The 16,110-nt window shown below is 47.5% G+C and overlaps 2 protein-coding genes across 8 annotated transcripts in view; one reads left to right on the forward strand and one right to left on the reverse strand.

Annotated features, from left to right (window-relative positions):
* Positions 1 to 1,946: 1,946 nt before the first annotated feature.
* On the reverse strand, positions 1,947 to 6,747 carry Ankrd34a (ankyrin repeat domain 34A). 3 transcript variants are annotated; one of them, XM_023708119.1, is made up of 4 exons: positions 6,549 to 6,747; positions 5,226 to 5,365; positions 4,848 to 5,053; positions 1,947 to 4,307 (listed from the first exon to the last, which is right to left on the reverse strand). In XM_023708119.1, exon 4 carries the CDS (start codon positions 4,189 to 4,191, stop codon positions 2,704 to 2,706), a length of 1,488 nt encoding a protein of 495 aa, XP_023563887.1. In that variant the 5' UTR covers positions 4,192 to 4,307; positions 4,848 to 5,053; positions 5,226 to 5,365; positions 6,549 to 6,747; the 3' UTR covers positions 1,947 to 2,703. The 3 variants fall into 3 exon arrangements, with proteins under 3 accessions (XP_023563887.1, XP_023563886.1, XP_004647904.1); XM_023708118.1 differs by lacking the exon at positions 5,226 to 5,365; XM_004647847.2 differs by lacking the exons at positions 4,848 to 5,053; positions 5,226 to 5,365; positions 6,549 to 6,747 and adding an exon at positions 4,681 to 4,833.
* Positions 3,924 to 16,110, forward strand: part of Polr3gl (RNA polymerase III subunit G like) — a 14,604-nt gene continuing 2,417 nt past the window's right edge. The window contains exons 1-3 of one of the 5 annotated variants that reach the window (XM_023708123.1): positions 3,924 to 4,005; positions 15,060 to 15,227; positions 15,553 to 15,682. In XM_023708123.1, the coding sequence (XP_023563891.1) occupies positions 15,102 to 15,227; positions 15,553 to 15,682 (256 nt within the window). In that variant the 5' untranslated portion in view covers positions 3,924 to 4,005; positions 15,060 to 15,101. Of the gene's footprint in view, positions 4,006 to 6,909; positions 7,016 to 8,658; positions 8,682 to 14,290; positions 14,368 to 14,434; positions 14,535 to 15,059; positions 15,228 to 15,552; positions 15,683 to 16,110 lie in introns of those variants that run through there. The other 4 variants (XM_004647848.2, XM_023708124.1, XM_023708122.1 and 1 more) reach the window with 4 other exon arrangements.

Here is a 16,110-nt window from a genome sequence, read left to right on the forward strand (position 1 = left end):
GACTGAGGGCGGTGCCCGGGCCAGCCGTCAGTCAAGTGGGGGCGGGGACGAGCCAGGCCCGATGCCAATCACCGGTGAGAGGGCGGGAAGGGGCGGGCTCCCGCGTACCCATAGGCTAATTATCGAGGAAGGTGGCGGTTCAGAGAACCAATCGCGAGCAGAAAAGGCGATAGCTTCTGTAAGGGACAGCCCAGCTTCAGGGCAACATCTCTGGGAGACCTGTGGCTAGCACTAAAAAGCACACCAGGCAGGCCCTGGGGCGGGGCTTGAATCAGAAGGGCCCTAGATGCGAGGCTGGAGAGAATTGCAGACAGAGCAATCATTTGTCCATCCACTTTATTTTATATACGTAGATGAGAAAACTGCCTCAAAGATGTTATGAGACTTTTCTAGGATCACATGGCAATCGGTGGTAGAGCTAAAACAAGGACAGATGCTGACATTTTATGAGCATATACCGTGCAGTATATCTTGGTGCGCTGTCCTATTTAATAATCACAGTCACAAACCAGATTTTATTACTTTATGAATAGGGAAACAGATGCTCAGGCTAAATTGTCTAAAATTAAATAGCTGGGAGATGACCAAGTTTGTATGAGTTTACGTATAGCTGCTCTGATTTCCAATATTTTCATCGCTTCACTATGCACATTATTGGCAAGTCACTTTCTGACTTCATCTACTCGAAAGAGTGAAGTAAAAGAGAAGAGAATCGATGGCTTCCTTTATTTTGTTAAAATGAGAAAGAACTAGAATATATACCGAAAACCATCAAACTGAAAAAATCCAAGGAGCAGATTTAAAAAGGAAACTTTGTTCATTCAACCTACCAAACTGGGTTCCTCTGATTAACACACACATAGGAATACATACACATGTTACACACCCTTTGTCAGTTGACTATAGAGCTATTTTTATTTAGCTAAAGTTTGGGTTTTTTGTTTTGTTTTGATTTGTTTTTTGAGACTGGGTTTCACTATGTGTCGTTCAGGCTGGGTTTGAACCCATGTTGTAGCCCAGACTGGACTCCAACTCCCGATGATCCTCCTGCCTTAGCCTCCTGAATGCTGTCTGCTATCACAGGTATGCAGCACCATGCCCAGGTTACTTAAGTTATACTAACTCCCCATCTCTCCCACAGAAGCTCAAAAATTAAAGAAGGAGTGATAAACATGAAATGAGAAACAGAAGAAAATGGATGAAATGCAGCAAGTGAAATGAAAACTAAACCCTAAAAACTAAGTAGTTAAGAAATAGGAAGCTTGGGGCCGTGGAGATGGCTCAGTAGAATAAGCACTTGCCTAGCAAGTGCAAGGGTCTGAGTTCAATCCCTGGTTCTGAAAAAAAAAAAACTGGTTAAAATTAAAAAGAAAAAGAAAAGAAAGAAGAGAAACAAATAGGAAGCTTGAGGGCTGGGAAGATAGCTCAGTGGAATAAGTGCTTGCCTGGCAAGCACAAGGTCCTGAGTTTGATCCCTGGTACCATTACCCCCCCCCAAAAAAAAAAGGAAGAGAAAGCTTGAAAGATGGATGGTTACTCTACTGAGATGGTGGAGGGTGGGATACTCTGGGAATCTTTAAAAATGTAAGGATGGGTACTCCCTCATACTATCTGTAGTTAGTTTCTTCCCCTAGTTCCTAGCAATCAGTTGTGTTTTCTCTATCTCTTGTTCTTTAAATTTTTTTAAATTGAAAAAAAATGTAAGAGTGGTCACAGGGAAGATTGGAGGAAATTAAACTGACACATGCCTTAGCGCCCTCAGGACACAGGGCACTTGGCTTTTTTCTCCAACCACAGTTGATAGGTTGGTATCCCGGAAAGAAGGTGCAGTATGTGTAATGTCTACCCCCCAGATCATTGTAGTAGCTATCAATACTGGCCCAGTTCCCCATTCTTTGATCCCCACACCCCACACCTCCAGGCCGAAGTGACAAAGCAGAGACTTCTGAACACATTTATTTGATATGTCAAGTGGAGAGAGGAGTGACTTAGGGTTACTCCCCACTTGTACCTGTTGGGGGGGTTCATAAGCTCAGACAGACAGAAGAGCAGCTTAGAGCCCATGACCACCCTCTAGGGAAAGGAGACACCCAGTTGTAGTGTTTGGAGGAACACAGAATAAAAAGCAAGAAGGGCAGCAGCAGAACTGAGGCTAGGAGTGCTGCAGGCACTCCTGGAACAGTGATGATGTCCTGAAAAGTGATAAAGGCTAAAAGCAGAGTGGGGGAAATGAGTCAGGCCCGGGAAAGAAACAAGACCTGCAGAATGGATGCGATGTTCATGAAAAGAAAGTAGGGTGCAAAATCATGAGAAGCTGTGTTGGAGGGCATACATGGAAAGCAGGAAATTGGTTCTGCAGGGGGCCATAGGTACAGGAGAGTACCCATAGTAGTGTGAGTTTGGGACTCTAGCACAAGTTCTGTGAGTTTACTGGTGCGCCGTGTCTGTGGATACACAAGTAATCCCACGTGCATGTTAACCAACCAGGGCAGGAATGCATGTGTCTGTATACCACAAACAGAACCCTGTACCTGCTCCTCCTTTCAGTAAATCTACTGTGCTTGTGGACACGTTTATCCCAGTGTGCGTGCATCGTGCCGTGAGCACATGCAAGAGACCCCTATGTCTGTGATATGAATGTAAGCTGGTTCTCCCACCTGTCCCATCAAAGTCCTGATCTCTGACCCGCTCTTTCCGTTCTTCTCAGCGCCCTGGTTCCCCTGGCCCGCCTAGACTTTGGAAGCCCCCCAGCAGTCGGATCTGTTCAGTCTGCATGGAGTGGCGCCTCACCAACTTGCGCTTGGTCCTGGGAGAGCCCGGCATCCCGGCGTGGGGAGGAGCGGGCAGTGAAGGCGCCCTACCTCCTCCGGGTTGGGGGCGAATGTCAGGGATGGGAGGGTGGGGGCTGATGTTGAGCGGGGGCAGGAAACCCGGCCTTGTTTGCGAGATGTGGTCCAACAGCAACGTCCCCGAGCCCCTCCGTTCCAGCAGCCCGGGACTCCGCCTCCGTCCACTCAGCGGAGAGACAGCTCCAGGCAGGCTTTCCTGGGACTGGCGAGGAGAGGGAGCCGAGCCGGCTGGAGGGAGGGTCAGCGGGGAGGCGCTGTACCGGCGGCGCTCCAGGGACAGGCGGCTGGACTCGGGTGAGTCTGGGCAAAGATGTCCGGGGGTGTCCAGCTCCACCGGCTCCATCCGGCTCAGTTTTTGCCTTAGCCCAGAAGGAGGACCAAACTCCTGAGCCTCGGGCGCAGTGTTCCGGCGTGAGAGCGGACCCCCGCCGGTCACTTTCTCCGCCCACGGGGGCGGATCCTCCGGTCCTTCGGTGCTGTGACGTCGAGAAAGACGGGGTCGCCCTGTCAGGGTCAGGCTATTGAATTCGGAGGTCAAGCGCTCTATCCCTGGCCTCCCTTCTGCAGGAGGAACGGGTTGAGGAGCCACTAGGCCCCAGGGCTCGGAGTTGAGCCTTTTGAGTGGTTTGGGAGGGTGTCTAGGTGGTTTGGGGAGAGGCTCAGAAGGGGAGGAGTCATCAGGGGGCTTAGGAAGAGGAAATTCGAATACGTCTCGCTTCTCCTCTTCTTCCTGGGCGCGAGGGGACAACAACCCTCGTCCTCCTCCTGCGCTCTGCAGTTGGATCTCTGAAGGTGATGTGCAGGCCCCCGGGCTAGAAGGAGCAGGAGCAGGGTCCTCCACCCCCGGCGATGGTGGGGAATTGAGATACTGGCGGGTCTTCTTGGTGCCCGAGGGCGAGGTATCTGTGGTTATGATGATGACCTCTGTGCCCTTGGCCTTGCAGGCATCCAGCAGCGTGGCGAGGGTCTCGCGGTCCCCGCGGTCCAGGGCGTGGACAAGGGCCGAGGCGCCTGCGTGATCTCGGACTGAGGGGTCTGCGCCGTGGGCAAGGAGCAGCGAGGCCACTGCGGCGCCCCCACCCCCGGCGCAAGCGTGCATGAGCGCCGTGCGCCCCAGGCGGTCTGCGATGTTGGGGTCCGCGCCTTGCTCGAGGAGGTAGCGTACCATGCGCGCCTTGTTCTGGGGGTCGTCATACCGGGCCCGACACGCCGCCATTAGCGCAGTCTCTCCCTGGGCATCACCCTCATTCACGTAGGCTCCTCCCTCCAGAAGCAAACGGGCCAAGCGCAGCTTACCCTGACCCACGGCCCGAAGAAGAGCATGGCCCTCTGTGTGCAGCATAGCTGCGGCTGAGTCCAGAGCACCGATACAGCCGGGACTGGGACCTGCCGAGGGTGGCTAAGGGTCTGGGAGTAGTGACTGGCAGAGGCCCGAGATCTCAGGGGTGAAGCCTATCCCTGCGAGAAAGAGAGAGATCTGATTGACGGATTCAGCAGGGAAACTGAGGCAGGAGGCACCCGGCATGGGACGAGGGGGATCTCCACTGCACGCAATCCTTCCTCTAACTCCTCCTGTCTTTAAGCCACCCCTTCCCCCCAGCGCATGCCTAAGGAGGTGGGAAGGGTGCACCCGCACTAAAGGATGAGTGCGCGTGCAAATACATACGTGCACGCGCAGGACTCGCACCCCCACCCTCACCCCGCGGCTTATCAGACCTTTCTAGCATCCCCCTTTTCTTAACCACACTTGGAATCCCCCTCTCTAGGACGCTGAATACCACCCACCCACACACATGCACCCTACAGTCACACACATATTTCCATTTCTAACCTCCTTTAGGTTGCTACAACCCCAAAAAATGAGTAGGGGGAAGGAAGCAACTTGCGTTTGGAACCTAAAAGCGATGAAGGAAGAAATTTTTTTTTTTTTGCCTCTGCTATGTGCCCCATTGCTTCCTCCTGGTTCCCCTCCCAGACTGTGTACCCAAATAGATATACCTGAATGTCCGCAGAATCTCTGTCTGGCCAGGATTGAGGCCGGGGCCATGGGACAGCCGGGGTGGAGAAGCCAGAGTCCTGGGGGTCCACATGGCTTGGGGGGGGCACCCAGATTCCCTTGGTGTCAGTATCAGCGCCCCGGCGCTGGATCCTGGTCCCTCCTCCCGGTGCGCCCCGGGCACAGCGCCGGCTCTGGAGGAGAGAAGCTGGGGGGGGGGGAGGCGGAGCTCTGCTGTGCTATTTATAGTCCAGCCTCTGCGGGTGGGGGCGTCGGGCACCAAACCGCTCCCCACCAAAGCACACAGAAACCCTGAAATACCTAGAGGCTCCAATCCTGACTTCCTTTTCTCAGCTGACCTCCCCTCAGTCCCAACAAACCTAGACGCTCCTTGGGGACTCCTTGGCGACCTACACAGGGAATATCCAGATCCTTCACTGAGCTTCCGCAGACCTCCATTCTCTGCACTTGGTGTATGTAGGCGCTCCTCTGCGCCAGACCTGGCTGCCACACACAGGGCCTGTGGCACACTGTGCGGAGGGGTGTGGAAGGCGGCTGAGATCACATCAGCGTCCACACTGTGCAGGAGGCAGGAGAGCTGGCTGCCCGTTTGCGGTTTAGGTATCAAGGCAAGTACAGTCCAGCTGGAGTCAGACACAGCAATACACACCCACCCCACCATTCCCAGAACTGAATACATACATATCACAGAGAAACTTGAACCTCGGTGCCCTTACTTAGACCTCTTAGACAAGTGAGAAGAAGGTAGGTATCCTTGGGCAGTTTTAAACAGGCCAAGGGACATTCCCAAGTATCTCTTTCCCATGGGAGGGCAAGGGTAGGAAAGGAGCAGGAAGATGAGCGGACCTTGTGACACAGCTTCTCCCATTGCCTCTCTTTGCTATATCTTGTTTGGATTAATTTATCTTGTTCGGAAGGAAGAATCAAATGGTCCCTATGCTTTCTCTCTTCCTATTTGTCGTTGTCCTCTCACTGTCTGCCTCTCCTTGCCACCTAACCTGTCTCCATGGTTACCATAGCTTCCATCTGCATATTTTAGGAATGAGTGTGTCCAGCTGGAAGGCACGAAGGGAAGTGGGGGGATGAGGAAAAATTCTTCGGATTTGGTCCTAGCTAATTCAGAGGCTGGAGGCCAGCAGACAAGAGGACACTAAAAATAATATTCCTGGGTAATGGGGAGAAATATTTGCTGGGAAACTAGCCATTTTCACTAGTCACCAGTGTCAACTATGTGCCAAGTGCTTTCCATACATTATCTCCATTCTTCATACCACCTCCGTGAGATAGGAGCTACTATGTCCTTGTGACATTTGTCATAATGTTAAGCAAAATGTCCAGAGCTTCACAGCTGTCTTTTTCCTATTCCACCTGCCACAGTATCTCCCAGTCTAGAGGGTTTTTTTTTTTTTTTTTTTTTTTTGATAGCTGGGATATTCTTGCTAACTCCTAGATTTTATCTTCCCTCCGCACTCTTTCCCTCCGTCTGTCTGTGAAAGTAGGACTCCTCCTTCCACCCTGCCCCTCTTACCCAGGGGCTTAGAGGAGCCTAAAAGCAGTGGAGAAAACAGCAAACACTGGGCTCATGCCCTGCTTCCCCAACTCTACTTCTCTGATAACCCAGTCCTCTTCCCACCTTCTCATAGACACGGCTGCAACCCACAGAAAATCATTTTCATAGGTACCCATTGGCGGTGCTGGAGAAGACGGTGAGGACTGGAAGGGAATGTTGTAGGTAGGGGAGAAGAGGCCACCCTGTTGAGGCAGAGTGAGTTGTTAGCTCCTCTTGGACGGAGGGGTTTCCTTCAACAGATTTCTATCAGATCTGAGCGTCATGTTCTTTCTATGAACTGTCGCTAAGCCGGAGCTTCTCCATCAGCGGTGAGGTGGAAATAACTGACCCGCGGTGATCTGCAAGCCCATCTCTCTCTGCGCGGCGATTTCCAGCCTTAGTTCCGGCGGGTTCCGCTAGTCCCTGCATCGGTGCTTTCAAGTGGGCGGACCTCCCTCCTCCTCCGCTTCTCCTAGATTGGCTGGGAGAACCTACCAATAGGGAGCCCCGGGAGGCGGGCCTAGAACGCGCCCGCAGGAGGAAGAGAAGCAAATTTTGAGTTGGCCTCGGCGTGGGCTCCTTGTGGGGGAGGGGCAGCAGGTAAGTCTCTGACCTGGTGACTGTGACCTGGTTTGGTCTCACACTTTCCGAACTAGTTCACCAGAGACAGACTACGACACAGACAACGCCTTCCGGCAGCCTGTTGGATCAGCCCCCTTCTGCCTCCCACCTTTTCTCCCCTGGGCTCCCATTGCTGTATCAATCAGATTTTTCTACTACGCATCAGCAGAGAGATTGAAACAGAAAATCAAAAAGGTTCGCTCTTGCATATTTTCTCTTTGTTATGGCGTAAGCTTTCCCTCGATCTATTAATGTTATCACCCTATGCCTGAACAACTCCTATGATCTGTCAAGACTCAGCTGAATGTCCTCTACCTGTAGCTCTCCTGGACCTCATTTTTCACCAAAGTCTTACACCCTCTGGTGATGCGTTGTTTGTTTTTGAGATAAGTTCTCACTCTGTGGTCCAGGCTGGACTTGCTGCAAGGATTCTCCTGCCTCAGCCTCCTGGGTGCTGGGATTGCTGCCTCCACATTAGGCTTAATGGTAGCATTTTAGGTTTATCTTTATTAGAGAATTCAGAGTGAACTATCTCCTTTAATCTTTCTGTAGTTCTCAGAATATCATGTTTCTGTAGTTCTCAGAATATCAGGTTTGTAGGGCTGGTCCTAGGACTTGATACGTAGTGCCCAATAAGTGTTAATTGAATGAAATTGATTTCTGGAAAGGAGCACTTTGGGTTTTTTTGGCACTCAATCTTTTATTTTCTTAAACTGTACACAAACGCAAAATACTTTAACAGCCAGTCTATGGGGAAACTGTTTGGTTTCAAGAGCACTTTGTTTGGGAGGCAGAATATAAACTCCTAATGTAATTGGAGAATAATAAAAGACAATTCCATATGTATAATTAAGAACCCTTAAATTAATGGTTTAAAACGTATTTCATGGGGCCGGGGAGATGGCTCAGTAGGATAAGCGCTTGACTAACAAACTTAAGGATCTGAGTTCAATCCCTGGTTCTGCCAAAAACAAACAAACAAACAAAAAAAAAACGTATTTCATAATTTGCTTTAGTCCAGAAAAGGAAGAAAGCAAGGAGAAGTGGAGGGAAGTCTTTATGAATCACCAGGTCTCAGGTTTGGAAGGCCAGTAGAAATCACGAATTAATTCATTCAACAAGTATTTATCAAGTACCTCCCATATGCTAATGCAATGCTAGATAGTGAGGAGCATAGTGAACGTTTGGCCCTGACCAGACATCTTTTCTCTCTCTCATCAACCCTATTTAATACATTGTTATTAAGCTTTTATGTAAACTTCTTTCTTTTCCTGTTTTTGATGATAAATTTGAACTCAGGGCCTCATGCATGCTAGGCATGGACCCTACCACTGAGCTGCAATCCCCTACCCCTTTATTAAGAGAACTCACTGTCTCTGTTTGCGTGTCATTCCATTTGGGGATATGTGTTCTTTAGGTAGTATCCAACAAATATTTAAAATAAGAAACATAGCTTAATGAAATACATTCTGTATTTCCCTTATAAAAGAGAGAGAGAGTTGCACCCTACTGAGTCCTTTTTTTCTTTTTCTTCTTGAGACAAAGGTCTCCCTGTGTAGCTCGGGCTGGTGTTGAGCTCACTCTGTAGCCCAGACTGGTCTCAAACTCACAGCCATCCTTCTACCTCAGCGCTAGGATTACAGGCGTATGCCACCATGCCAGGCTTTGATATGTATTCTTTTTTTCTTTCAGTACCAGGAATCAAACTTGGGACCTAATACTTTCCAGGCAGGTGCTTTTGCCATTGATCTGTATGTTTTTACTGTTTTTATTCTCTGTGTGTATGTGTATGTCATTCATAAATAGGACTACGTAATAAATATAATTTTGTGTCATGTTTTTCTCAACTCTGAACATTTTCGATACAATGGCCATTTTTCTGCCTTTAAGTATTATTTAACGCAATGAGTTCTGTGGCTACCTAATAGTCTAAAATGGTAAATTGTCTGATTTTGGTTTTTTCTTTTTTTGAGACTGGTTTTGGGTTGTTTTTTTTTGAGACTGGGTCTCATTATGTAGTTCAGAGTAGCCTTGAACTTACTATGCCGGCCAGGTTGCGCTTGAACTCATGGCAGTCCTCCTGCCACAGCCTCCAGAGGTTTACAGGCATGTGCCATCATGCCTGGTTTTGTTTCTTTTTTGAAACAGGTTCTCCTTATGTAGTTCAGTCTGGCCTCCAGCTCACCTCCCAAGTGCTGGGATTACAGACATGAGCCACCATGCCTGGCTGGTTACCTGATTTTTAACCGCCTGTTTACCATCATCATCACCATCATTTCGGCTTGGGGGAGCACAGGATCTCACTGTGTAGTTTATGTTGGTCTTGAACTCTCTATGTAGCCTGAGCTAGTCTCGAATTGGTGGTGATCCTCAGCCTCTTGAGTGGTGAAGTGTGCGTCACTGTGCCCGGCTCATCCATTTATTATTGAACCATTTAAGTTATTTCAGAATTTTTGCTGACATAAATAGCTCTTTGAGGACTGGGGAGATAGCCCAGAAGAATAAGTGCTTGCCTGGGAAGCGCAGGGTCCTGAGTTCAATCCCCGGTACCACACACACATACACAACAAAAGCTCTTTGATGAATATCCTGGTACTTATATCTCTATATATCTAATGATTTCTTTAGCGTAGATTTTAAAAGTAGGATTACCATATGAAGGATATAAACATGTGAGAGGCTATTGAATCAAATGATCAAATTGTGATTGTATTTATAGTCTTTCCAGTGAGGTCTGAGACTCCATTGGAGCTCCAGAGTTCACTGCTGCTCAGCCTGAGGTCGCAGACTGGTCCGAGGGCGTGCAGGTGCCCTCTGTGCCCATTCAGCAGGTCCCTACTGAAGACTGGAGTGCTCAGCCAGCCACAGGAGAATGGTCTGCAGCCCCCACCGCGCAGGCCACCGAGTGGGCAGGAACCACCACCAAGTGGTCTTGAGCTGTTCTGTTAACGCTTAAGCAAAATGGGTATGAGGCTGATGAAAAATAAAACAATTTTTAAGAGACTCCACTGGAAAAAAAAAATTCTAACATCTTGATTACTATTTAAATCTTTGTCAAGTCCATAGGTGTAGAGTGGTTTTGCTGGTTATTCTTTTGTCAATTTCCTATTCATTTACTTTGCCCACTTTTTCTACTAGAGTGGCTTTCTTTTATCATTTAGACTTCTAAGAGTTCTGATATAGTAAAATCATTAATTTCTTGCCTTATGTAGTGTAGTACAGATATAGCCACTGTAATACTTAGAGAACTCCAGCCCTTAGTCCCCAAATCAACCCACGGGAGATATCATTCAGTCTTAAGACATGAACTGTGATTCACATGCTGATGACAACACCAAAGAAGGTAAACTACTTTTAAACCTGATGGTGCCGCAGGGCACTTGTGTCTGTGGTGCTTGCTGTTGTATCACTAGCCTCTAGAACAGTGCTCGGAACATGAGAGGTACTCAATGGAGACTTGTTGAATGAATTAAAGTGCATTATTATTATTATTCCCGTTTTGCACATGAGGCAGTTTAGAGGTAATTTGCCAAAATGTGTGTAGCTAGGAAATGGCAGAACTGTGATTCAGTCCATGTTCGTACCCACTATGGATACGGCCTTCCTCAAATTTGGTATGTATGTGAGAATTTTTCTGTTTGTTTTGTTGAAACTCAACTCAATGCACAGTTATAAATACAATGTATATGAGAAGTTGTTTGGGGGAAAGCAGAAGGCAAGGGCAAGCATCACAGATTGGGGCCAGAGCCATGGAGACCTTCCATACCCTCAAGAGTATGGGGTAGACTCTTCACAATCAGAAATAGCAGAGACGTGTAGACTCCCAAGCTGACAGGAGTTGATGAGTGCCTTATAGTTCACAACCAGTAACTTATTGCCTAGATTAAATGAAATTTTGTCTTTTCCCCCCAATCCTTAGTTCACGCATTTGATACATGGAAATAGTTAGGTCTGGCCTTACTTTGTTTGAGACAGGGTGTTGGGGTTGGTTTGTGTCTAGTTGTCCCACAAAGCTTCATGTGGTCATGGGATAGACTTCTACTGATTGTTATTAATTCATGATCCAATGCTGGGATTATTGGTGTGAGTGCTACACCTGCCCTGGGGCAGATAGTCTGGATGCAGTATAAGGAAGGGAGAAAGCCTTACCTTTTTGTTCTTGCTGTTTTGCTGTTTTCCACCACCATGAACTGTTGCCCTCCTCCATGTGTCACTCTGCCTTGGAACCAACTGGTTATGGACTAGAACCTCCACAAACTTTGAGCTATCAAACTGATTTTTTTTTCCCAGTACTGAGAATTGAACTCAGGACCCTGCACTTGCCAGACAAGTGCTTATTCTACTGGGCTGTCTCCCCGGCCCCAAACTGTGAGCTAAATAAACCTTTGATTCCTTAATTCTGGGTGTTGGGTATTTTATCCCAGCAATGAAAGAAAAGTAACCAGGATGCAGGATCTCATATTCAGGTTGGCTTTGAACTTGTGCAGATCCTTCTGCTTCAGATCCTCCTGCCTCCCCACTGTGCCAGGAGTACCAGTCCCAGACAACCAGCCAGGAGTCAACTTGGAATCTTGGATCCATAGTTACAGGCGTAATTCCCTGAGACTTGGGGCCTTTTCTTTTTCTCCTTGTTTCTTATTTATTTATTGGATACAGGGTCTCACTACGCAGTTCTGACTCAGTAATCCACCTGTCTCAGCTTCCCCAGCTCTGGGATTACAAGCATGGGCCACCACGCCCTGTTTCAGTGGCAGGCCCGATGCGCCCCGGGTTCCAGGGCTGGCATGTCGTGCAGTACTGTGGATCAAACGCTTAACCTTGTGCTTGCCAGACAGACGTTTAGATGATCGAGCTACTCCCCAGCCCTCTTTTTTTATTTTTTGAAAGAAAATAAAAAATACAAAATTTCACTAAACAAAATGGTAGGACTTTAGTAATGGTTGTTATATTGTATATTGTCTTCAAATTAGTTGTTCAGATTAGCATATATAAGCATGCAGAATTGGTCAAAAAATTAAAGAAAAAATAAGCTTTAACTATTCCTTTCAACAGGCCAGTAGAAATCAGCAGTACAGTTATCCAAGCTGTCGTGTGTGTGTGTGTGTGTGTGTGTGTGTGTGTGTGTTATATTTTTTACCTCTCTTTCTTTTCTCCTTTACTTCATCCTAGTAGTTCCTTCTCTTTAAGCATTTTCTGTCCCTTTCACAGTATCTGTCCTTTTGGATCTTATTTATTCTTTCAGGTTTTTATACTAGTGAGACAGTATGGTGTTTACTCATGTGGGTCTGCTTTATTTCACTTATGAATGTGGTCTCCCGTTGCATCCATTTGCCTATAAAAGCCTCAACTTCATCTTTCTTTTTAGTTGAGTAATACTCCATTGTAGAAAGATACATCTTTTGTATCCGTGCCTCAGCTGATGGGCATTTGGGTGGTTTCCAAGGTTTAGCTATGACAGATTGCACTGCTGTCACCATGGGTGCACGGACCCTGCTTGCAGTTCTGCCCAGTGGCCTTTTCTTAGCCTCCCTGCTCTGTGGTCCAAGCAGCTCCCGTCTCTACTATGACAGTGAGATCTCTGAAGTGCAAGCATACCTGCGTGGCTAAGCCAAGTGCTTTGGAGGGGCTGAGGCTCAAGGGACAAATTCTTCTTCTTTTTAAATCTTTTTTTTTTTTTTTTAATGTATTTAGTAGAGGGTCTACAGGGTCTCAATATACAGTTTGGACTCGTAGTGAACCTCCTGTTTTCAGCCTCCCAAACCCTGGGTTTACAGGCGCACCACCACATCCAGACTCAATCCCAGTCTCAATCCTGTCTCAGTGTGCCCCGGAGGTGGGGTCGGCGTAGCTTGTCGGGGTCCAACCCGTGGCACTTTAGTCCCACTGAGCTATCTGGCCAGCCCTTTTTTTATCTGTTTGAGACAGGGTCTCACTATGCAGTTTAGGCTGGCCTTGAGCTTACTTTGAAGACCAGGCTGGTCTCTCTCACAGTGATTCTCCTGCCTTAACCTGCAGGTGCTGGGACTACAGGTGTGTGCCACCACATCTTGCCTCTTCCTCTTTCTTTAATCTCCCTGAGATGTCCTCTCTCCCCTGATATGTTCTTTCTTACTTAATCTCGTAACCAACAGCCATTTTTTCCACAGTTTTCATGGCAGTCGGTCTTGAACATTTCTAGATTCCTCAGGCACACATTTTGCTACCTTTTCCTTCCTGCTAAAAATTATTAAGCCTCATCATTTCTCAGCATTTTGAGTAAGATCAGGTATAAAATGATTAATCTTATCTCCTACTCTTTAATTATATTTAAATTTAGTTAGACTAGACATGGTGGTGCACGCCTGTAATTCCAGGACTCTGAGACTGAGGCAGGAGGATTATTGCAAGTTTGAGACCAGCCTAGGCTACCAAGTGAGCACAAGGCCAGCCTGAGCAGCATAGTGAGGCCCTATCTCAAAAAAAAAAAAAAAAAGTTAGAAATCTGAAATTATTATTTTCTCTGGTTATAAAAGAAGTACTTATATACTATATATAGGAAAAAATTAAGTGCACATAAATCAAAATACTTTTTTTTTTTTTTTTTTTTTTTTTTTTTTTTTTTTTTTTTTTTGGTGGAACCAGGGATTGAATTCAGGCTCTTGTGCTTGCCAGGCAGGCGCTTATTCTACTGAGCCATCTCCCCAGCCCCTCAAGAAACATTTTAAAGCCCTTGGAAGGCTTTATCATCTCAAATTAAGCAATGTTAGTTTGCTTGCTTTTTTACATGCTGGAGGGCTCAAACACAAGGCCTTTGTACTGAGCTATATCCACAGCCTTTTTTTAAACTTCATTTTTATTTTGAAACAGGAACTTGCAGAGTAGCTAAATTGCTTGGGCTGGGATTGAATTTGTTTTTGTTTGCTTATTCGTGCGTCTTTTTGAGACAGGGTTTCACTCTAAAGTTCAGGCTGGCCTAAAACTTCCAATAATCCTCCTGCCTCAGCCTGCTTAGTGCTGGGGTTACAAGCATGGGCCAGCGCACCTGGCCAACGCTTTATTTTATTGCTCAGATTTTTCCAGTTTTGACCACTAGGAGATGCTATTTCATTAGCTACTTTAGGGCCCCATCAGAGGTGTGAGTTTGCCTGTGGTTGTGAGGACTTCCTTGTCTTCTGGCCCCTGAGATGTTCCAGGCTTATCTTATGTATTTCCCGCCTCACCCTAGAAGCAGCCATGTATCCCAAGAGCCCTAGTTCACTTTCTTGGAAAAGAATATTAAAAACTAAGGTCTAGTTGTTGAATGTGTTCCCTGCTCCTGGATTATCATGCCAGTCAGGTTTCACTTTCATTTGGTGAGTTTAGTCCTCATCCTAGCTCTCTGATTGGCTGCTCAGGATTCATGCAGGAGGCAGTGGAGGAGGAACTGAGTACAGCAGTGGAGGGGCTGTTTCTGGAGAAAAATGGACACCCTCACAGGAGGAAAATGCTACCAAAGCCTCTGGAGCTTCCCCTAGGAAGGGTCTGGATTAGTGTCCCCTAAGGGTCCTTTTAATTCTAAGACTCTGCACTTCCAAGGAGTGTCCAGAAAGATCCCTTTGATTACAGTGTCTCTTTGTCCCCTCGTTGACAGTGAGGTCATTGGCTCATTCCTGTGTCCCCAGTGTCTGACATACTATCCTTTTCATGTCAGATGTTTTGCATTACTGCCCTAGATGGACTGGGACCCTGGCTGAGTGTGGAAGGTCAGGGAGATAATTAAAAGGTTACATGGAGAAATATAGGCAGTGCTAAGCCTCAAGTTGTTGTAGGGAAGTTTTAGCTGACTCTACTTGCTTTCTCTTTGGTACTGCACTTACCTCCTGTTGAGATCTTCTCTTGTCCATGTTTATGCTGAATGACCCCACCTGGCATGTCTTGAGTCAACATTTGTTGAAATACATTGGCTTTTCAAGTGTCAGGGAGAGAAGCTGAAGTATCTGCTGGCTGTTTGGCTTCCCAATTCTTCTAGTGTACTTCATTTTCTCTTTGTTTTTGTCATTATCAGGTTGTTCTCACTGTATCTCTGAATATCCAGGCCCCCTCCACCATGGCCAGCCGGGGTGGGGGCCGAGGTCGTGGTCGGGGCCAACTGACCTTCAATATGGAAGCTGTGGGCATTGGGAAGGGGGATGCTCTGCCTCCGCCCACTCTGCAGCCTTCTCCACTCTTCCCTGTGAGTACATCTCCCCTTCCCGAAACTCCAGCGCACCCTGTCTGCCTGTGTGCTCCTGGATTCCACCCAGCCACCATGCTGCCATCTGCGCCTTGCCCTCCTGTCTCTTTCTTCCCAATCCTCGGGTATCTCCAGGCTAAAAGGTCTCTCCACACTCCCAACTCCCTCGCTCTCAGAACACTGGATCACTACATACTAACCCTCCTCTCTGTTGGTGCCCTGCTCAGTGGGAACTCTGGGTTGCATCAAGGGGAGAGGCCCTCTTGGGTTGTTCTCCAGCATTTTCTCCCTGCGCTGACCACGCTGCTTCTGTCTGCCTCCTTAGCCCCTGGAGTTCCGCCCAGTGCCTCTGCCCGCAGGAGAAGAAGGGGAATATGTCTTGGCGCTGAAGCAGGAGCTACGTGGGGCCATGAGGCAGCTCCCCTACTTCATCCGGCCAGCTGTCCCCAAGAAAGGTTAGCTCATCATGTGGGGAGCGCCTGTTCTCAGCAGCACCAGAAACAGTGAGGCACAGAAAAGCACGAATAGATACACAGAAGAGAATAATTACTGCTGTATGTGAAACGCATAACAGTGTTTGGGCTTCGTTTTGAGTCTTACAATAGTCTTGGGACAGTAGTAGGTGAAGTGTTAAGGTCTTATCTCACATGTATAAATGGGGAGACGTATTAATTTGGGAGAAGGTACTGGGGAGTGAACCCGGAGCCTTCACACGTCAGCAATATTTTTCCTTTATTTAACATTTTGAGACAGGTTCTTGCTAAATTGCCTAGTCAGGGATCAAACTTGCAATCCTCCTGCCTTAGCCTCTCAGAGTGCTGAGATTTACGGGCACATGCTTTCATGTTTGGCTTAAAAAAATTTTTTTTTTTTATTTTTTTAA

This window comes from Octodon degus, unplaced genomic scaffold, assembly GCF_000260255.1.
Source record: "Octodon degus isolate 3935 unplaced genomic scaffold, OctDeg1.0 scaffold00331, whole genome shotgun sequence".
NCBI classification, from domain to species: domain Eukaryota; kingdom Metazoa; phylum Chordata; class Mammalia; order Rodentia; family Octodontidae; genus Octodon; species Octodon degus.

Coding starts and splice junctions, on each gene's coding strand:
- Ankrd34a (XM_023708118.1), bottom strand. CDS start 4,191: ATGCTGCACACAGAGGGCCATGCTCTTCTTCGGGCCGTGGGTCAGGGT.